The sequence below is a fragment of the Schistocerca cancellata genome, chromosome 8 (assembly GCF_023864275.1).
Source record: "Schistocerca cancellata isolate TAMUIC-IGC-003103 chromosome 8, iqSchCanc2.1, whole genome shotgun sequence".
Taxonomy (NCBI): Eukaryota; Metazoa; Arthropoda; class Insecta; order Orthoptera; family Acrididae; genus Schistocerca; species Schistocerca cancellata.
In genome coordinates, this window is record NC_064633.1 from 578,191,897 (window position 1) to 578,214,926 (window position 23,030).

Genomic DNA, 23,030 nt, shown 5'->3' on the forward strand with positions numbered 1-23,030 from the left:
GAAGAACTGGTGGATTAAATGTGTCAGTACAATAAGAGACTACTTTGAGAGTGACTAACACTTAGCACACATCTGACACAATATTTTGGCAACTGCGTGAAATGGGAATGTCCAGCGACATAATATTACCTTATGCCAGTAATGATGATTTCCTGTAGTGTTGAATGTATCTACTGCAATCACTACATGATAATAGCTGCATCACTGGACAAACTCATCACTGTTGAAACCTTTGTTACACTCATCTGCTTTGTAGGTGTTAGCTGACACATGAATTATCTCTGTTTAGTGCATTTTGTGAGCTTTGGGTTGATTCCGAGTTCAAACTGAGCAGTGAAATGGGGAAATATTTGGAGCAAGTGATTTACCAAGTTTACAGATGATAAAAAAGTATTTGATGCCAATTAAAATTAGACACTGTCTGAAAATAATGGGAAAGTCCAAATCAGGCAAGGTTTGTGGTTTCCAGACTGGCAAAGGCAGTGGTATTTATTTATCGGGAGTAACCACCACAACCAAGATTTTGGAGGGGTGGGGCACAACATCACACTCTAGCTGAAAGTTTACATGCTGTATCTTCTTTCTGTTTCATAATGAACTACTAAATAACATAATAAGATGTCTTCAAGACCAAATCTGTAGATAGCATATTTATTCACCAACATCACATTTCCCGACATTTTACCACATAAAAAGACACATTCTGGAGAGAGTTTTAACACAGTGTATGTTACCTTTTCTGCATGCTTCAGGTTTTTGGTTCTAAATCTGAGACACACAATGTTTTGTGAGCACAATGTGGTATTTATGAGTTCTTATGATGAAAAATGTTTTCACGATGTCATGGGTCTTGTGTTGTGATTGGCTGACATGAGAAACTCAAGCAACCACTGTTTTACTTTACATGTCTGTAAAGCTTACATACCGGATTTGTCATGTTTAAATGTGTGCTGCTTGACATGGTCAAGTTGTTTAAATATCTCAGTATAACATTGAAAAACGAAATGAAATGGAATCAGCAAGCGAGACCTGTGGTTGGGAAGGTGAATAGTTGACTTAGTCTAAAGTAATGCTCGAGTGTTTGGGATCCATACCAGGTCAGATTTAAGGATGACTTCGAAGCAATTCAGAGGTGGGCTGCTAGATTTGTTACCGGTTAGGTTAGAACAACACATAAGTATTATGGAGATGCTTCAGGAACTCAAAATGGGAATCCCTGGAAGGAAATGCTATTGAGAAAATTCAGAGAACTGGCATCTGAAGCTGACTGCCAGCACCATACATTACATGTAAGGATTATGAAGGTAAGATATGAGAAATTACGAATCATATGGAGGCATATAGACTGTAATTTTTCCCTCACTCTATTTGCGAGTGGAACAGGAAAGGAAATAACTAGCAGTGGTACAGTGCAACCTTCGTCACACACCATATGGTGCCTTGCAGATTATCCATGTAGATGTATAGATGACGTCATCCAGTTCTGACATTAAATCTGCTAGCCCTCAAAAAACACCTGGGTTCATGGAATTTTCTGTTTCATGACAGCCCCTTAAGGCTCAAATTTGCCAAAAAATTTAATGCAATCTACCAGCTTACCTAGTATATAAGAGTCTTTTTGACACTTTTTCATTGTATGTCTTTATATTAAGGCAATAAGCACACTCTAGTTGACACACAATGTTCACTTTTGTAAATTCAATAAAACCATTTAAATGCTTTTCTCTGGAGTTGTTGGAATTGACCGAACATTGAAAGAGCCAAGTTAAAACAAGGCACCTAGAGTAGGTAACACTGCCTCGCAATTACTGAGGTCCTGCGGAAGATCAGCCATGAGAACACTACTCCGCCAGGCATGCAAGATATTTGAGACAGGTGAATTACTCTCAGGCTTCAAGAAGAGTGTAATAATTCCATCCCATAAAAAGTAGATGCTGACATGTGTTTACTTAACCAAACTTTTAATTTAGTAACTCATGGTTGCAAACTATTGAGAAATTATTTACGAAAGAATGGAAACACTGGCAGAAGTGACCTCAAGAAGGAACAGTTTCGGTTCCACGGAAATTTAAGAACATGTGAGACCATACTAACCCTACAACTTATCTTAAAAGACTGCGTCAGTTATTTCATAAATTTCAGATTCCATGGATAATTTGTATGATAAATCGTAATGGTATGGAACAAGCCACTTTACATTCATACCGCAAATTAATTTGTAAATGTGATTACATGCTGAACATTTTTTAAGTTTTTTGGATTTTTTTATTCTTTTCTATTATTATTATTATTATTATTATTATTATTATTAAATATACAGATTTGAGTTATTACACATAACAATAATTGAAATTCTTCTCCGTGTTGAGAGTTGTCAATGAGAAACTTATTTTGTTTTTGTTTTCAAATTTTATTTTGCTCTTTGTCAGACATTTTTTATCACTAGATGAATGATCAAGAAGTTTTGTTGTAGCATTGTGCAAGCTTTTTGTCCTAAAGACAGCCTTAATGTGGAGTCATGAATGTGACTTTTTTTTTCTTCTGGTATTGTAATTACAAAGCTTACACCACTGTTATTTCTGAATTGGAGTGGATTACTTACAACAAACTTAATGAAGGACTAATATACTGTGAAGACAGCATTACACAATGGTTGGCTACACAGTCAATCCCATTAAACTTCACTTTACCTAGGAGAATACTGAGATTCACACAGTCAAGCGTGTTAGGTAAGTTGCAGAAAATACCAAACAGTGCTATTTTGTTATTCAATATGCGTAAAATTTGGTGAGTGAAATCCAACACCCCATCCTGTACATTTTCTGCATGAAGCTGAGCCACTCTGTCTTTTCCTCTCCTATTTAGGTGTAGGCTGTGTCTTTTATATACCCATCTTCCAACTGTAGCAACAGGCATTGTACTCGTATGAGATTTCATTTCAGCCAGCAGCAACCTGCTCCAATGTGTTCAAATGCCTCACAGCAGTGTTAATACAGAGCTGGCCATAGTGCTGTAGGATCTCCACGGAACTCACATTTGTGTGTTTAGTTGCTACTCCCATTTCATCCAGGTCATCCCTAATGCTGAAATTACTGTCCCTAGCCAGGCTGCTCCCCACTCCACGAACCTGATCCTCTTTGTCTAAATATTTGAACAAATTCACTATGTCCTCTGTCACCCGGCTAAGGCTATCACTTGGCTTCACAATACTTGTGACCTGGAACCCTGTTCCTTATTTGCTCTGTACCATCTGGCCTTCACCCCTTCCATGGCTACTGTGACTTACAGCTGGACAAGACTCTTCACCTCCTACTTCAGGTAAAAAGTCAAATTTATTCAGTATTGTACGCTCAAAAGTTGAAGATCTGTTCCCCTTTCACTCAGCTTCTCATTTTACCTTTACCCGCCTCATGCAATCTTATACCCCCTTCAAACTGTTCCCATAATCTTTTTCCCCCTTCATCCTATCCAGTTCAAATTTGTGTTTTCTAATTCAGGCTTAAGGCCACAAATCTTTGCCTCCTATTCAGTGATTATCTTGTCTTTTTTGCAGACACTACAGTTCCAGTGGAGAGACTTGCTGAGTTCCCCATTCAGTTCCATGGATAAGGAAAGGCAAATCTACGTTAGAGCATTTGCATGGAAAGCTTTTCACAACATCTGAAATTCTGAAGGAGACAGGGATGAACTTACAGAGTTAAAAGTTATCTACAACTGGTCCAAAAACCAGACTGCTGTTACAAGAGTTGAAGGACATAGCAAAGGAGCAGCAGTAGAAAACCAAGCAGCAAAGGAAATCAAGGAGAAATTCAGAAAGTTCACAGAGGGAGAGAAAATTCAGGATTGTTGATGACAATGTAATTATTTCGGAGTTGGAAAATGACTTGGAAGATCAGCTGCAGTGTCTTGAAGATGGATTAGAAGTGAATATCAACAAAAGCAAAACAAGGCTAATGGAATGTGTTGAATTAAATCAGGTGATACTGAGGGAACTAAGATTAGAAAATGAGACACTAAAAAAGTAGTAGAAGAGTTCTGTCATTTAGGCAGCAAAATAACTGCCGATAGTCAAAAACGAAAGGATATAATATGCAGACTGCCAACAGCATGAAAAGCATTTCTGAAAAATAGAATTTTGTTAATACCGGATATAAATTAAATGTTTCCTGTCTTCTCTGAAGGTATTTGTCTGGACTGTAGCCTTGTACAGAAATGAAACATGAGCAGTAAACAGCTCAGGCAAAAAGTGGAAAGAAGTTTTTGAAAGGTGGTGTTGCAGAGGACTGCTAAAGATTAAACAGGTACATCAAGCAACTAATGAGGTGGCCAACATACACAAACAGACCACAACTTTTCCAGATTTTTGAAATCATTATACTAGCAATTGAAATTATTGTAACAATATTTTTTTCACAGAGCAATCACAACCCTGTTGGAGTGCATCAGTCAAAATGTGACAATCTGTTTTAGGAACAGATTCCTGTAAACGCAAATACAAATATACCCATACACATAAGGAACATCTTACATAAGGACAATCTAATATCAAAACAAGAGGGAATACTCAGAATTAATGAGAACACATCAAAAATTTTTAGTATCCACTGCATTTTCTATTGTAAAAGATATTACATAATTAAAGAATTTTTATAATATTGAACATAAGAACTTTACCATCATTTCCTTGGGGTTCACAAACTCAAGAGCGTGTCTCTTGATTGCATGAAAAGCTGCATTTGGGGCATAACCAGGATGAGGAGGCGGTGGTTGTGGGGGTGGAATCTCGCTGCGACCACTCTGTGATAGTTGCCGCCGCCGAACTGCCATCATACGAAGCACCTAGTACACACAACACATAAAAGAAATCCGTTTTTATCTGGTAAAGTTAATACGTAGCAAGAAATCTAGTGAGAGTAAAACTTTTAATAACAAGCAATAAATATCAACCCCTCCTCCCCCCACACTCTGATCAAATTCCTACTACGGAACGAAACTTGTTGAGTGACACACTAAACTTCTTCAAGCAGTTTACCAACTTGTATTTGTAAATGTCATCAGTTAGTGGCAAAGTTGATCACACACTCATGTCATGCAATTTAGCACATCTCTCAACCAAAGCTGCACACAGCTCACAACAACATTCTCAGTACCAAAGATCTTTCAGTTACGCTGCTGCTGGAGCAACAGCTTCTGGTGACTAAAGCTTAATGATACTACATGCCTTAAAGTCAGTGTGATGAGCTTCCACAAATGGTTCCATCCGTGCCCATACACTAAAATGACCTTTTACTGTGATTACTTGTTTCAGACTAGAGTATTAATGAAATCGACACACAATAACATATTAAATGACTTTACTACCATCTGTCAGTGGGTAGAGCCTAAACAGGCATTACGTCTGTCAATTTTCTTCTTTCTGCATTGATTCATTTGTCTTCTCTGTGCCAAAGCTAGCTAAGTTTCATATCTTTTGGTACCTTTAGTGCACTGATTTAAGTGAAGGTTTCACAGAATTATCAGTAGAAGAGTGTGAGAAGTGGCTGAGAAACTATAAGAATCAGTTACTGTCACACAACAAATGTAATTTCATGTAGTTCCACGTAGGTATTGTGTCCCTGAATGCCCTAGTACTAAATTGTTAAATAAAATATCAACTCCCCATTTAAACAGCACAGGATGTCAGGGTGTCTAGCTATTAAACATTTTCAAATTCAAGGTTTTATCAAGGGCTTTCAAGACATTTTTTTTCTGTTTTACTTTTTTAGTAAAACTGAGACTAAAACATCCTTTTTTCAAACCTCTATACTGATATAACAGAATATGCTTAATTAAGTACAAGTTATTTCTTTAGTAGTGTAAATCACAGACACAAATTAAAATATCTTTAAAATGTTAAATACTGTATTTTGATTTACAGGCAGTAAAAAAAAAATAAAAAATAAAAAATTACGAATCCTGTTTTTACAAACAGATATACAAGGTAACTCACTGACTACAGGGAACAAACTGTAGAAATTTGTCATGGTAAAAATGAATAAATCATTCCTTTAAATTTTCTATTCCCCCCCCCCCCCCCCCCCAACTTGCTTTCATTTCTTCAATAATCGCTCCTTCTTTTCCTTTCACCTTCCTTCGCCTTATGATTCATATAGTCTTACAAAATACACTCCTGGAAATTGAAATAAGAACACCATGAATTCATTGTCCCAGGAAGGGGAAACTTTATTGACACATTCCTGGGGTCAGATACATCACATGATCACACTGACAGAACCACAGGCACATAGACACAGGCAACAGAGCATGCACAATGTCGGCACTAGTACAGTGTATATCCACCTTTCGCAGCAATGCAGGCTGCTATTCTCCCATGGAGACGATCGTAGAGATGCTGGATGTAGTCCTGTGGAACGGCTTGCCATGCCATTTCCACCTGGCGCCTCAGTTGGACCACCGTTCGTGCTGGACGTGCAGACCGCGTGAGACGACGCTTCATCCAGTCCCAAACATGCTCAATGGGGGACAGATCCGGAGATCTTGCTGGCCAGGGTAGTTGACTTACACCTTCTAGAGCACGTTGGGTGGCACGGGATACATGCGGACGTGCATTGTCCTGTTGGAACAGCAAGTTCCCTTGCCGGTCTAGGAATGGTAGAACGATGGGTTCGATGACGGTTTGGATGTACCGTGCATTATTCAGTGTCCCCTCGACGATCACCAGTGGTGTACGGCCAGTGTAGGAGATCGCTCCCCACACCATGATGCCGGGTGTTGGCCCTGTGTGCCTCGGTCGTATGCAGTCCTGATTGTGGCGCTCACCTGCACGGCGCCAAACACGCATACGACCATCATTGGCACCAAGGCAGAAGCGACTCTCATCGCTGAAGACGACACGTCTCCATTCGTCCCTCCATTCACGCCTATCGCGACACCACTGGAGGCGGGCTGCACAATGTTGGGGCGTGAGCGGAAGACGGCCTAACGGTATGCTTAGCCCAGCTTCATGGAGACGGTTGCGAATGGTCCTCGCCGATACCCCAGGAGCAACAGTGTCTCTAATTTGCTGGGAAGTGGCGGTGCGGTCCCCTACGGCACTGCGTAGGATCCTACGGTCTTGGCGTGCATCCGTGCGTCGCTGCGGTCCGGTCCCAGGTCGACGGGCACGTGCACCTTCCGCCAACCACTGGCGACAACATCGATGTACTGTGGAGACCTCACGCCCCACGTGGTGAGCAATTCGGCTGTACGTCCACCCGGCCTCCCGCATGCCCACTATACACCCTCGCTCAAAGTCCGTCAACTGCACATACGGTTCACGTCCACGCTGTCGCGGCATGCTACCAGTGTTAAAGACTGCGATGGAGCTCCGTATGCCACGGCAAACTGGCTGACACTGACGGCGGCGGTGCACAAATGCTGCGCAGCTAGCGCCATTCGACGGCCAACACCACGATTCTTGGTGTGTCCGCTGTGCCGTGCGTGTGATCATTGCTTGTACAGCCCTCTCGCAGTGTCCGGAGCAAGTATGGTGGGTCTGACACACCGGTGTCAATGTGTTCTTTTTTCCATTTCCAGGAATGTATGTGCATTGCAAAAACAGCGTAGAAGACTTTTGTCAATGTTGAAATAGTCAATTCCATTTGCATCCTGGGCTGTTTCATATATGTATCTATGAGCAATATAATTCTGGAATTTACAGAAAAGCCTTGCTTGATAGAAATATTTCACGTAGGATTATTAAAATAATTTACAAAAAAAATCTAGAATTTGGACATGGATTTGAAGATAATTTGACCAAATTAACCCAGAATTTTTCAAGACTATTTTCACTTATCTTGTAGCATTTAATCTTGTCTTCAATTCTTTTTCCTCTGCAGCTCTCCACAAATTCAAGTATGACATGGTCTGCCTTTGAACTAGACATTCTTCCATCTGATACTAAAATTTCAAGACATATTGTCAACCATTTTTGAGCTACTTCCTGGTTTACTGCGATTTCTGGATTCTAGCAAGAAATCACACACGTTAACTTGTATTTGAAAGGTGATCTCTACTACGCCTGTAATGCACGTTTGTATGTTTTCTCTTAGCAACAATATTTCCTCTTTAGATACATCCTTAATTATTTTCAGCGCACTTCTTGTAGCCAGATTCAGATTGAACTGTCTTGCTGTTTGGAACTACTGCTCAGCAATGTGGTCGAACAGTATATGGCATTGTAGTAAGTAGCTATTATGCAGTGAACAGTCTCTTGTTTCAACTTGATCCGTGCAGGTGTGCAAGTGGAAAAATGATGAATGAAGAAGCTACTTCTGGCCCATCCACATCCATAACACCATCAACATAGGGTGAAGTGAGACTAATTATCATAAAGGTCATGTAATGTTGCCAACGGAAGAAAAAGCAAACAGCAGAGGATGTATTTTAAAAAACTGAATAATTACTTAATACTGATAATTGTATAAATGCTGCAAAATAAAACAATTATAAATGTCTAAAATGTCATTTGTCTCCTCCTGTTTGAATAATTGTGTTACAAGTCTTGATTTAATTTCATTGCTACTCAAAGTTATTGCCACTCCACTTGACGAAATGGCTAAGCAAGCATTCACAAGCCACAGATTTATAGGCACAAAATTGCAGATTACTCCACAGTAAAGCTGATGCCTAGCTTTAACTTCTCCATTCACAATATTATGTCAGTCTGTCGCCATCAAACAAACAGTCGTTCAGCACCACAGATCTGTCCGATACGTATCGATACACGTCATTACTCTTCACGACTGTGATGTCTTGTTTTTGACTGCTGCCAACTACAACAATCTAACAGCTGATATAGTAAAAAACCTACTCACAAAGCAGTGGCAGAGCAACAAACATATATTATAAAAAAAAGTTTTACTTGTGCAAGCTTTTGAAGCCAGTGGCTCCTCCTCCTGGCAGAAGAGTTGAAAGGGAAGGAAGAGGGATGAAGGGAAAGGAACTTGAGAGGCAGTCCCCAACAATCACTCTTTCCTTCTGATCGTATCTGGTTAAGTCTCCCCTGACCCTGTGTTCTGGTTGACTTTTCCAAACTCTAATCCCTTCCCAAACCCCTCCAGTTCCACTTCTTTCCCTTCACCACTCTTCTTCCTCCCTTCAACTCTTCTGCCTGAAGAAGGAGCCACTGGCTCCGAAAGCTTGCATACGTGAAACATTTTTTTTATACGTGTGTGTTGCCCTGCCACTGCTTGGTGTGTAGATTTTTTATCTATCCAATTACATTATATTGTCAAAAATTGATTACTTTAGTTGATATAGTAAGTATTACAACATGCTTAACATAATTTCGGACACTTTACTGAACTGGATATGAATGTCTCTATAAAATGCTATTAGGAAACTAATTTCTTTCATGTATTTCTACCACAGTAGCAGATCTGCACTTTACGCCAGAAGCAATAAGTTCTCCTGTCTCTCCCCCCTCTCACACGGTAGCACCAATCAGCTTCCTAGGATCCCTGCCTCATGTGACAGTTCGACGAGTATGAAACAGTTACGAATCACTGTGCAAACACTGGATCACCAACGGGTATTATGTGTATAATATGTAGACTACCCTTTGAATATTCGAATGGTATTTGAAATATCACACACGGCATAGCAAGTAGAAGAAAAAGTGTGCCGTCTCCGCTAGTTCGTAAGTTCCACCACGAGATGTCAGTTGCTCCGCTTGTGACCCATGGAAATACATGTTATTACGCCAAATGCTGCACACGAGCTTATTCATTCATAAAATTTATGTAATCATATGAAAAGTAGATGGATTTAATTAACTTACCTCAGTAGACATCAGATGTCAGCTAGTTTTGATAGATTCTGGGCAGTCTTGGAAGTTTTTGAAGACTTCAACTCCTTCCGAATTTGTTTAATGCCAGTGAAAAACCAGCGTTTCATATAATGAAGAATCAGCTTGGGAACGATGTCCAACATATGATCTTCACAGCATCCAATGTTAGATATTTCAACACTTATGTGGTCCAAACTATTGAGGCAATCATAAAAAATGTTGCCCCATAAAATGTCCTCACAGAGTTCTGCATAAGAACATTGAAGATGCCTTTCGATGGATGTGAGAGCAATGTCTTTTCTGTATAAGAGCCGTAATCTCTAATAGATGTAAGTAAAGAGAATGGGATGTCAGACGAATTTCCACTTAAAAGGTACAAACACTTATGGCATTTTATAGCTTTTCTTGCTTGATGCACCACGTAACCTGTCAGATGATAAACTAAACATTCCTTTCCTGTGGTTCTTTCAAGACTCTTCGGCATATGTTGTGGATTCGGATGAGCCTTTGTGAAGATATGAGGAAGACACAGCATTTTTTAAATTACATCTTCCATTTCTAGAACTCTGTCTCTGTTCTTTTGATGCAAATGTCTGGCTAAAGTCCGCATTTGGCACATATATGACATCAATGAAAATTCACATTTGTGTTCGCAGTTTCCACTGGAAGATAGGGCTAGTTTTGCAGGAATGTAAACGCACTGTAACATGTGCAAGCTCAAGAAGTCTATTACTGACGGGTGATCATTGTGACTCAGAGACCTGAATGAAATGACGTTCAAGTGGGTCCTGATTAAATTTTGCAGTCAAGACATAGCTGAAACCTTTTTCCCAAAAATATTCAGATATCTCCAATGTACTTTCAATGGTCACTCTTAGTGACTGGAGAGTTTGTTCGGAAGCAAAGCTGTTATTTTTATCGGCGAGAATGCTTTTTCATTTTATTAATGTTTTGTGAGCCTCTGAGTTTTTGTACAATTCATCCTTAGGAAACAAAGAATTAAGTGTGTCCACTAAGTTATTCATACATATAGTGAATGATTCCATTGATTCACTGCCTTTGAATCCTGTTGCTTTAATTTCCCTGAAGAGTTTTATGCCGTTGCCTACTGAGTTACTGAATAACTGCAGGGCTAATCTTACAGTCATTCATTGAAATGACACGAGTTCAAGTGGGTGGAAGTTAACTTGTAGCAAACTTTTAATCCAGCAAATCCTGGGAAATTATCTTCTTGACAGACACTGCGATAAAAAATTATAGTTGACGATCTCATAGTTAAAAAGGACTTCAGTTTTATCAAAGAAATTATTTCTTACACACTTTATTGCGTGAACAGTGTCTGAAAATGCCCAAACTCTTCTGGTTTCGTCAACAGGATTTGATATAGAGCAAGTTACATTTTTTTACATGGATAACCACTTGAATTAGTATCTGTGCAAGACGACGTCTCCTGGAGTTGCATTGCGACTTGCATACACAGCAACAGGTTGGATCCAGTTATGCAACGGAGGAACAAACATGAACACGAGAGCATGATTGGCAAGTTTATTCTTACAGTCGTATCGAGTATACGCTCCTAAATTGACAGAACCATCAACTTTCAGGGAATTGTTATCAAATTGCAGTTCTTCTTGGAGCTTTTTTCATCAAAAATCAGTACACCTAAGCGTTTGTTTTCATCTTGTTCTTTCCGAAAATAATTCTTAACGGCCTCCACAGCGCGTGTATTGATTCCATACGAGCATTTGAGACCCTTTACTAAATTTCGAAGATGTGCTTCAGAAGGAAGTGGCAACAAACCATGCTTCAAACAATGTCTGTATCCTTCGAGCAACTTAATTTTTAAGAGCTGTCCAGAAGAAACTCTTCATCATACCGCATTCCCTTAGTGCTTTTTAATTGGCATTTCTTTATCATAGTGTCTATTATTATTTTCTGTTTCTTACTCAGTTCAGAATGATCTAGGAGATTTGATTGAGCTGTCTTACACTTTTCGTCTGAAAGCTGCTTTTGCAGTAGATGGATTTCTGCATTCGCTGTTCTTAGTTTATTACGTAACTGCAAAACTTCCAGCTTCTTACACTTTAATGTTCTCTTTAGTGAAATGAATGCTGCATCCGGTACCTTCCATACAGTTTCCTCAACAGATGAAACACTGAGAAACATCAGAACTTCTTGCCGAGCGTTTTCTTTACAGCAGCTACTCTTTTGCGAGTGTTTTACTGGCGGTGGTTTTCTTTTGTGAATTATTTTCGACAGATATTTCAGTACATTTTGAAATAAATGAGGAACTGCCCCTGATTTTGTCTTGGAATTTTAACTTGTTTACCCTCGATGATAAACACGTCAGCTTTTATAATAAGTTCCTCACAGAAATGTGAATCACGTGAAACAATTGAGAGTTAGAATTGTGTTTAGCTTTACTTTCTTGGTAGCTAGATCTGCACGCTGGAACGAAACAAGTCGGCATTTTTTATCGGTCTTCAAATACAAATAACTATATCCCTAAACACCACTTATTCACCACAGACTTCAACTCTTCAACGTTCACTCACAACGCCATAAATACACTCACAAAATAAGCACAGACGATAGCAAAACACACCTTCGGATAAAGCAAAACCGCGCGAACCTGAGTCGCACGCCACCCGTCCTATGCTGCCTGTGTTAACGGGCGCGGAATCAGCACACTTTTTCTTCTACTCGCTATGCACACGGTTTAAACTGATAATATATCAATATGGGTACTGTACAGAATTTTTTTTTTGTTTAAATCAAGGCTTTTAAAGAAAATTTACGGTTTTCTCCTGTTTTCTCTCCTGATTTTGAAAATTCCTGGCCTTTTCCAGGTTTTCAAGATTTCAAGGTTCACTGGATGCCCTAAACGTATAACTCTCATTTCATCTTATGTCACTCCGTTAATTACATAAATTCTTCATGTTCACCAGCACTCCAATATATAGAGCTTAATGGACAGTAATGTAAAGCTAAAAACAGAAAAGGAGTAATAACAGTATGCTCATTGCCACCATATCTGCTTAAAGTTTTCATCAAAAAATCTGTGAAGATTTTGAAGAGGAAAACATGTGGAGCTAAAACTAAACAAAATTTCCATTCATTGGTTAAGATTCTTGGATGATGTTTCCTTAGTAGGTGAAAGTGAAACACACACACAGATTACACTTCCTGAATTTGTAGCAATTACGAAAAACTTTGAAATTAAATTTATGTAAAAATTAATACGAAAAAAAAAATCGAGACAGCAAGTAAACAAAAATGATGACTACTGGTATCAAAACTGGAAGAAGAAAGAGTTGAAAATTTTTGTTATTTAGGCACGTCAATTGTGGAAGACAACAAGAAATCGAACAAAGAATTGGTCTGTAAAGCAGTGACAGCTGGACTTAGTTGAAGAGAGACATAAAGTGCTTACAAGCAATGGAAATGTAGCTTTGGAGATGACTAAGCAGAATCAGCTGGACAAAATTAAAATCCTGTGAAGATGTATTCAAAGAAATCAATGATCAAAGGAACCAGGAACCCCTTGGCAACTATACAATAAAGGAAAACCTAAATTTTTGGATAGGAGATTCATTTAACCATAATAAGCATTTACCATATTTACTCGAATCTACGCCGCACTCGAATCTAAGCCGCACTTGAAAAATGAGATTCGAAATCAAGGAAAAAAATTTTCCCGAATCTAAGCCGCACCTGAAATTTGAGACTCAAAATTCAAGGGGGGAGAAAAGTTTTACGCCGCACCTCCAAATCAAAACAAAGTTGGTCCATTGTAATATGAGACACAATTTAGGTCGAATGAATGACGATACAGCTACAGTAGTTTGGTGCGAGTCGTAAGCTTAGCAGTTAAGCTTTACCAGATAGCCATTGCTATGCGTCAGGTGCACCGTCCGTATTTATACGGGTACCCTTCCTTTTTCACGTGCTTCGTCTGGTTTGAATTGATTGCTTATTTTTCTTTGATCTGATAAGTGCTGTTCTCTTTGTTATAGGTGTTTACGTCACTCTAAGCTGAAAATACATTATTGTACTGTGTCAAGCATTGTTATTCGCATTCTGATGAGTGTTTACGACATGCCACCGCTCGCGGCATGGCTTGCTTTTGTGCGCTACCGAGAGCTTACAATTTAAAAAAAGGAATCGTCTCATTAGCAAAACAATGGGAAGAGACTGCTATTTGTTTTCTTTGCTGCTTTCTTTGATAATGATCAACAAGAACCAAATAATAGACTGCATATGATAGAAGATGTTCTGAACGAGAGTTTAGCGAAAATTTTTCTCCGTTTGAAAATCTTTGCAGATGCCTCATTAGTACATTACATTCTGCACAGAAATTAGAGTCGTCTTAGATTTAAAAATCTAGTCAATTGCTGTGCTTCATTTCTGACTGCATCACTATTAGGCATAAGAATAATACGAATATAAACATGACACGATATGTATATTCTTCCGCGTTTGCTGTTGTCTCACTCTAGTTTCGTAGTTTATTAGGCAGACAGGATTTAAATGAGAGAGCAGCAAACACATAACAATACATGGCAAAATGTTTATATTCTTATTATTCTTATGGTGAGGAGAATACTGCATGTGATTCACAATTCATAGAAGTTCCTATTAGCAACCATCTCTTCTCACAGGTAGGAAAAAATTCAGAATGTAGAGTTGGCCATATTGACAAACATCCCAAACAGTCTTGCCAGTCAGATTTTCGTAGTACATTGAAATGCTGCCACATTCGAAGGTGAACAATACGGAATTTGTATTTACTTCGCTGGATAATGTATGAAAATGCAATGGTCGAAACTCGGGGCGGAGAAAAAAGCTAGTCTTCCACCTTTTTTTTAAATTTATTTACTGACGCAGAGGTTTTGGCTCCAGTATTTATCTTTGTGCCTGCAAAGCATGTCTGTGGAGCGCTAGATATATTCGACGGCAGAAGTTAGTTGTGGCAGCACCTACCAACATTTTTCAGAACTTCTGCTTACTTTGCACTCGATTCTAAGTTGCAGGCGGTTTTTTGGATTACAGAAACCAGAAAAAAAGTGCAGCTTAGATTCAAGTAAATACAGTAACAACTGTACCAGAAGAAAAATTCTGGTGAAAAACTTCAACTCAAGAGAAAAGAGGAGATCTGTTGAATGTAATAAAAAGTACACATTATGAAGAAATGAAGAGTATGGCACAGAATAAAGTATGGTGGCAAAGACAAGGCATACATAGCCTTTAAAGATGGAGAGCATGATGGTGGTGATGCTTAGACACCCATTTTGAACGAAATGTCCTCGCATTTACTGTCAGTAATTTAGGGAACCAACTGGAAATCAAAATCTTGTTAACTGGAAAGGGTTTGTAAGCACACTCCTCCGAGATGTGGGTCCAGTGCCTTAGGCATTGAAGCACCTTGTTCAGTTTATTTTTCAAATGTAATGAGTTTTCACAATCAGATGCTTGTCGCTGTTGCTGCTGCTGCTGTGGTCTTCAGTTTGAAGACTGGTTTGTTGTAGCTTTCTATCTTCTGCTACACACTTGCAATTTAAGTTAATTTGCTATTGGCAGTTTTTCACATCTTAAAACAGGACATCTTTGTCACTGTATCTCAAACGAAATATTGGCCTTCTTAAAACGCTGAGTATCACTTTAATTGGAAAATATAATGGAAAACAGAAATAAAAACTAATTGGTGCAGTGTAGACCTATCACAATAATAATGAAAAAAATTCATTTTGTAATTAGGATACCTGTTTTGAGTATCTTTAGATTTAAGACGAATTTAACACTGTTGTATCCTCTATTTTTTGGTTAAACTGAGCTTTACAGCAGTATTTCAAGATCACACTAGGTTCAAATGGTTCAAATGGCTCTGAGCACTATGGGACTTAACATCTGTGGTCATCAGTCCCCTAGAACTTAGAACTACTTAAACCTAACGACATCACACACATCCATGCCCGAGGCAGGATTCGAACCTGCGACCGTAGCAGCCTCGCGGTTCCGGACTGAGCGCCAGAACCGCTAGACCACCACGGCCGGCGATCACACTAGGTAATCATAATCAAAACTATAGTGAGGAATACAGATAGTGTTTCTTCATTGTTCTACCAATGGTCACAATATTGCTAAGCAGTCTTGTCATAGTTGTAAATCTACATGAAAGTAATGATGTTTCATCTAAAAACAATTAATTAAAAAGCAAATAAAGCTGCTAGCAGTTACAAAAAAGCAAATAAAGCTGCTAGCAGTTACAATGTGGTTTAGCATCTTCAAAATAACTGTGGAAGCAGTAATTTTTCTGACTAATATACAAGTGAAAGGTGTGAGACATTTTAAACAAGTGAACAGGGTAAGAGAATTAGTGTAAAAGCAAAATGATGGGAAAAAAATTGTGTTCACTAACACAGGGATGCAAAGTATTCCCCATTATTTATTTATGGGTTTTCCTATGTGTATTCAAGCTTTCAATTCTCTTTGCATATTTCCCCACCCCCTCCCGCCCTGAATGAAAATCATCTTCAGCACAAGTACAGACAATGTGGCACCAAAAACTCGAATTTCAACACATCTTGCTAAAAATACTACCAATATTGAAAATATTTTGGTTATGATGTTGAACTCAAGTTAGTAGGCGTTAATACATTCAGATTTATTCATAAATAAAAAACTAAAAGATTCTTAAGGTGTATTTTCGTAAAATTCAAACAATAAAATGTGAGTAACAAAATATGTCCCTATTTAACTGATGGAATAATAAGAACAATTATTACCTCTGCATTGCAATGCCTGTCATATAAATGAGTCATTAGTGAAAAGCGCTTCCTTTTCATGGCATCACAACGCTCCCACAAGCACTGAATTTCTTCACTGCCCTTTGGACAGTGTGCCTCACATGCATGCATGTATACTTGGTTGGCAGACTTGAAACTCCTGCAAAAATAAAGACAAAAAAATAACAAGGCTTTTATGAAATGTGCTTTACATTTAATGACATTAAAGTTATAAAGCTATAGAAATTATTGTTAGCAGGCTGCTTAGAAGAGTAAAAAATTAACACAAGAGCAACAAAATTTTTGTTTCCCTGGCTTATAATTTTTTGTGTCATAACTACCAATAATGGTATGTGGGTACACTTTCTGTCACTGTACTGTATAGAAGAAATGCTTCCTGTAACACTGTTTACATCAAAATTTATTTTGTGGCTTTCAGCTAAAAATCCAGAATCTTCACAAGTATATTAAATGAAAGCATACAAAAGTGCATAAGACATACTAGCGGACTATCAGTGTGGCTTTCAACCAGACAGAGAAACAGCTTATCAAATATTTGTGATATGACAAATGATGGAAAAGTTCTATGAATATGATATAGATCTTTCCTGACTTCAAACAAGCTTCTGACAGCTTCAACCGTCAAGAACTATACACAGTGCTGCAAGAGATTGGTATATGTGCTAAACTAATGAGACTAATCAAAATGACAATGACAGGCACAAGAGCAAAACTAAAGGTCCTTAGCAGAACAAAGGTGACAGTCTCTCTCCATTGTCCTATTCAATATAGCCCTGCATAGTGTACAAATAAAATCAACAAAAGAGGCACCATATTTATGAAAACTAGCCACATGTGTACACGCGCTGATGATATTGCTACAGTAGGAAGAAATATCAATACACTCCAAGAAACAAACATACCGGGCAATGGAAACAGAAGCCTTATTAAAAACTGGTCTCACAATAAATGAAATATACAGTGTTTTATAATTTTTTTTTTTTTGTAGGTTTTATTTGGCAAATCCAGATTTCGGCTACTGCCTAGCCATTATCAATGCACTATTTTCTAGTCTCGATACACATCAGTTCCCTGTTGTTTGGGCGTCAGTCACTGTTCTTTGAATACTACTGGATTTGCCAAACGAAACCTATAAAAAAAAGGACAGCTAATTGCTGCTTTCTATAGTTTATAAATAATATCACAGTTGCTGATTGCACCAATTTTCATAATGGAAGGTAACCCGATGAAAATATATGGTAATGTCACAATATGAGACCAGAAGAACTCCTAAAGACCTAAACATCAATGGGAAATGCTGCAAAGGAGTGTCCTCTTTTTAACTACTTGGGAGGCCTAAAAACAAATGATAACAGTATTGGAAAGGCTATAAGGGAAGGATACAAGCAGGGAACAGATCTTACTTTGCAAATATGAAACTTTTCAGAAATAGTCTTGTTACAAGAAAAACAGAACTGCTAATATATAACTCCCTATTCCGCCCAGTTATCACATACGTGTCAGAGGTATGGACATTGACAGAACATGATAAAAATGCACTTAGAACCTTTGAGCAGAAAATACTACATAAAATCCATGGCCCAGTAAGGGAGGAAGAAGGCTGGAGAATACGCTACAATATTGAATTACAAGAGTTAAATACAAGGTAGGGACATACTAAAATTTGTGAAATCACAGTGAATATGGTGGCTAAGACACACTGAGAGAACGGCAGAGGATAGAATTCCAAAGAAAATTATGAAAGGCACGATCCATTCAGCCAGGCGAAAAGGGAGACCTAGAAGAAGATGGACTGACGACATAATAGTGGATCTCACCAGTAGGTGGAAGATTGTTGTGGAAGCCAAGGCTCACCAAGGGATGTGCCGCTACAAAAGAAGAAGAAGAAGAAGAAGAAGAAGAAGAAGAAGAAAAATACAGGGCAATGCCTGAAGTGAATTTCTGTTTAGAATATAACTTCTTAACTGTGCATTCTTGTAAGTTAGCAGCACATGCCTTTTTTCGATGCTTATTGGAGTAGTTAGTTTAGGGGTTGTATTCCCTACAAAAATTCTTAGACACTGTCATAACATTCCTGTGTTACAGACGGCATGCCGTATTAAAATAGGCTTGTGGCTGATTACTGCTGGCAATCACATGGCACACACAATATAACAAAATAAATCAAATCAAATAAAACAATGGAAAATGCAGGATGGAATAATGACAATATTATGGGAAGGACTGATTGCTACTCACTGCATAGATGAGATATTCAGCTACAGACAGACACAACAAAAAGACTGCTATACATTTAAGCTTTTGGCCAAAAGGCTTCTTCTGAAGCAGAAAACACACACACATTCACACAAGCACAACCACAACTCTCATAGCTGTATACCCTCTCTGCAACTCAATGTCTCCTCTATATGTGGTGTAGCAATCTATCCTCAAGACATGCAATAAAATATGTATGTAATATAAGCACCAACAAAATCTGATGTCAATGTGTTCCTAAGCCACATAAAATCCATATACATATATTTTGGGGGGGGATGAAAAAACTTGAGTTAAAACATGTTCAAGGACTGAACACAACAACAAAAAATGTATTCTTTTATGAAGATGGAGGAGGAAATATTGTGGAATTTGCATGTCATCTGGTGGCAAACCCATGAAGACTATTTACAATTATTATTATTATTATTATTATTATTATTATTATTATTATTATTATTTACAGGAAACACTCAAAAGATATACACAAAGGCTCTGAAAGCCTTTCAGCTAACATGGAACCACTCCAACGACTATGCCCCACAATGTAGAACTACATTACAAAGGCAGTTGTTTTGCTGGAAGCTCTATTTGCACCCCAAACTATATTTCATTAGCAGAAACTGACAAGCAAGAACTGAAAATGATTAGGGAAATATGCAGCTCCAAACAAGGAAATGTAATTTGGGCCAAGAGGAAAACTGCACATTCTCAGTACATATTTACAGAATGAACTACGGACCTCAAAGTTATTCAAAACACTTATTTCCAAGGAGGTTATAATTAATTGGCAAACAGAAGTTACTAAAAAGGCTACAGGGAAATAATCATTCAGAAGACATCATAGGAATCCATTAACAGTCAGTGACACAAGTGTTCATGGAGAAACAAAATCGGAAAACTTATAAGAAATGGTAATAAGAATGGAAGTAAAGAAGACACTCAATTCATAAAGAGATTTTGGGAGAATAAGAAGGTAGATACCACCAACCCAAGTACGAGGGTAATCCCAAAGTAAGGTCTCCTATTTTTTTATAAGTACATAGACCTGTTTATTTCTACAATGGTTTACATCAGTTTACAGCTTGAACGTTTAACTATTTTTTGATATAATCACCATTTCTGTCGATGCATTTTTGTAGACGCCGTGGCAGTTTTTGTATGCCCATGTCATTACAGCTCACCGCCATGCTGTTCAGGAAGTTATGAACCTCTTCTTTCACATTGTCGTCCAAGCTGAATCGCTTTCCGGCCAAATGTTCTTTTAACCTAGGGAACAGGTGATAGTCACTGGGCACCAAGTCAGGACCATAGGGTGGGTGGGTGATTACATTCCACTGAAACTGCTGCAAGAGAGCAACGGTTTGCAGAGCGATGTGTGGGCAAGCATTGTCATGGAGAATGTGTACAGCCTTGCTTAACATTCCCCTTCTTCAGTTCTGAATTGCCTGTTTGAGTTTTTTCAGAGTCTCGCAGTATCTGTCAGCGTTAATTGTGGACCCAGCGATTCAGCTTCGATGACGAGGTGAAAGAAGAGGTTCATAACTTTCTGAACAGCATGGCGGTGAGCTGGTATGACATGGGCTACAAAAACTGCCACAGCGTCTACAAAAATGCATCCACAGACATGGTGATTATGTGGAAAATAGCTCAATGTTCAAGCTGTAAGCTGATGTAAACCAGTGTAGAAATAAACAGGTCTATGTACTTATAAAAAAAAATAGGAGACCTTACTTTTGGGATTACGCTCATAAAAACTTTGAGAACAAGGTTTTTGTTCAAATGAAGACAGGAAAAAATACAAAAAAGACTTGGAAGGGAGGATGGAAGTTTATCACCAAATTATTTGGCAGGTCTGTCTGTATCAGTCAAGTTGGTGCACAAGTTCATAGCATGCTTTGATAAGTTTAATAAACATAACAGATACTTCAATCAATAATAACATATTCTCCACCAGTATTTACAGGGTCTTACAATTGTGGGGTAACTTTTCGATACTGCAACTGTGGAAATCACGTAGTTTGAGGTGAAAAATTCGATGGGGCCATTTTCATCCGGAGAGCAAGTTCTTTTCACAGTTATTTGACAGAGAGCATAAAAGGTGAAAAACTGAGGGTGCAAGAACAGATGAATAAGGTGGGTACGGAATGACTTCCTAGCTCAACTCCAGTGTTGCAAAATGCAAGCGAGCGTTATCATGGAGTAGCATCACTTCACGCAGTCTTACTGATCATTGGTCTTAGACTGTGTCTGCAAGATATGTCAGTTGTTGACAATAAATGTCAGCAGTGATGGTTACACCTGGGAAAGCAATTTGTAGTACACCAGCACCATCGCTGTCCCACCAGATACATAACATTACATTTTGTGGATGCACGCAGGTCTTTTTTATGAGGAGTTGCTGCATTGTTTGGCACAATCATTCCTTGCTTTCCCTTATGTTATGACTTCATTTCTCATCACCAGTAACAATTCTGGATAGGAATGGTTGGTGTTGTTCACAAGCCAACAGAGGACGAACAAGCGGAGATGCACATATGGCCACCCATTGTTTTTTGTGATTTTGACTTAAGAGTACGCAGTACGCATACGCCCCATTTCTGAACCTTCTACACTGCATGAAAATGTCACATGATGGGGAATGACTCTGTTCACCATATTTGCCAGTTCTCGAGTACACTAATGTGCATTATTGTAGATTAATGTGTTTGAACTATCTTCACTGATGTAAAAACGATCCTCCTTAAATAATGAAAACCATTTTCTTGCCACGCTCTGTCCAATGGCATTATTCCCATACACAGCGCAAATGTTTCCCGTTTTCTCCACTGCGGTCACCCACTAATGAATTTAAACAGAAGAATAGATCAGAGATGTTCGAATTTCTTCACTCGATACTCCACTTTCTAGCCTCTATAGCTTCACTCCCTGTCTCCAAATGACAAAATGACAATACTCAAATTGTAACAGTGAGATACAAATGAAAAATGATAATTGATAAATAAACCCGTAGCAACCAGAATACCAACATGCAAAACAAAAATGCTAAGGATTCATGTAACAACCTAATACTTATACTCTGCCCCAAGATTACACAACAACATGGATGTCTAAAAGCATTATACATTTCAAGGTTAAGTGCTTGAAATTAAAATTACACTACAAGATTGTGGCACTGCCCAGTTGTAAACAAATTTTACAAAGATTCAACATCTTCAAGCCAAAAATTGTGTCCACTTATTCCTATAACAAGTAAACTAAATTGTTCAATGAACAACCATCATGCCAGCATTAGAAAATTTTACTCTTCACTAAATTATGATAAAAACTCTACAAAATAGCAGCTGCAATTTACTACAAAAGCCAAAGAAAACAAGTTTATGAATATGTCTCACCTCATGCACCCTCTCCACTCACAGAGGAACTGAGATGCATCAATAGTAGGAACACCCAATGGCTTCTGTGGAGCATTTGATTGAGTTGTCATTGTGCTGTTGACACTGACAACTGACCTGGCTTGTGTCATTACAGTAGAAGTCTGTGCCAAAGGAGGAAGGGATGGAGAAGGAGAAGGTGAGGGCGTATGAGGTCGAACCATTTCAATTATGTTCGATCCTCCTCCAGAACTGGTGTTGTTTGCAGTGGGCTGAACCGACTGCACCTGAGGTGTCCGCGATTCTACTACCTTTGCTGCAACTTGAGAGCTTGGGGCAAGGCTGGGACGAACTGTGGTAGAAACTGTTTGCTGGAAAGGAGGACGAGGGACGGAGACTGGTGGTGATGTCCTTGCCCTCACCACAGTTGTTACAGGAATAGCACCAGCACTACTGGACGGTGTTAGGGCTGGGGCAGGTCTGTGAACAGGTTGAGGTGCTGGCCGGACTGGAGGAGGAGACAACGAAGTAGCTGTTGAAGATGGCACCAGTGCAGGAGGTGGCTGTGGTGCAGGCCGTGGCACCTGTGTCACCACTACAGGCTGCCCCTGGGGAGTAACCATCACCTGTACCAACAAGAAAATGGAAGACCAACTCATTCATTGTGACAAAGAATGAAAATATTTTACACAGCACATAATGAATTCTTAATCTTTGTGCACAGGACTTTTGATGGGAAAAAAGTAGAAAATTCCATATATGACA

The 23,030-nt window shown here is 38.7% G+C and overlaps 1 protein-coding gene across 9 annotated transcripts in view; it reads right to left on the reverse strand.

Moving 5' to 3' along the window:
- Positions 1–23,030, reverse strand: part of LOC126095132 (AT-rich interactive domain-containing protein 2) — a 313,112-nt gene that overhangs the window by 29,575 nt on the left and 260,507 nt on the right. For all 9 annotated transcript variants that reach the window (XM_049909846.1, XM_049909844.1, XM_049909845.1 and 6 more), the window contains 3 exons: positions 22,287–22,891; positions 16,615–16,774; positions 4,675–4,839 (listed from right to left, as the gene is read on the reverse strand). In XM_049909846.1, the coding sequence (XP_049765803.1) occupies positions 4,675–4,839; positions 16,615–16,774; positions 22,287–22,891 (930 nt within the window). The remainder of the gene's footprint in view (positions 1–4,674; positions 4,840–16,614; positions 16,775–22,286; positions 22,892–23,030) is intronic.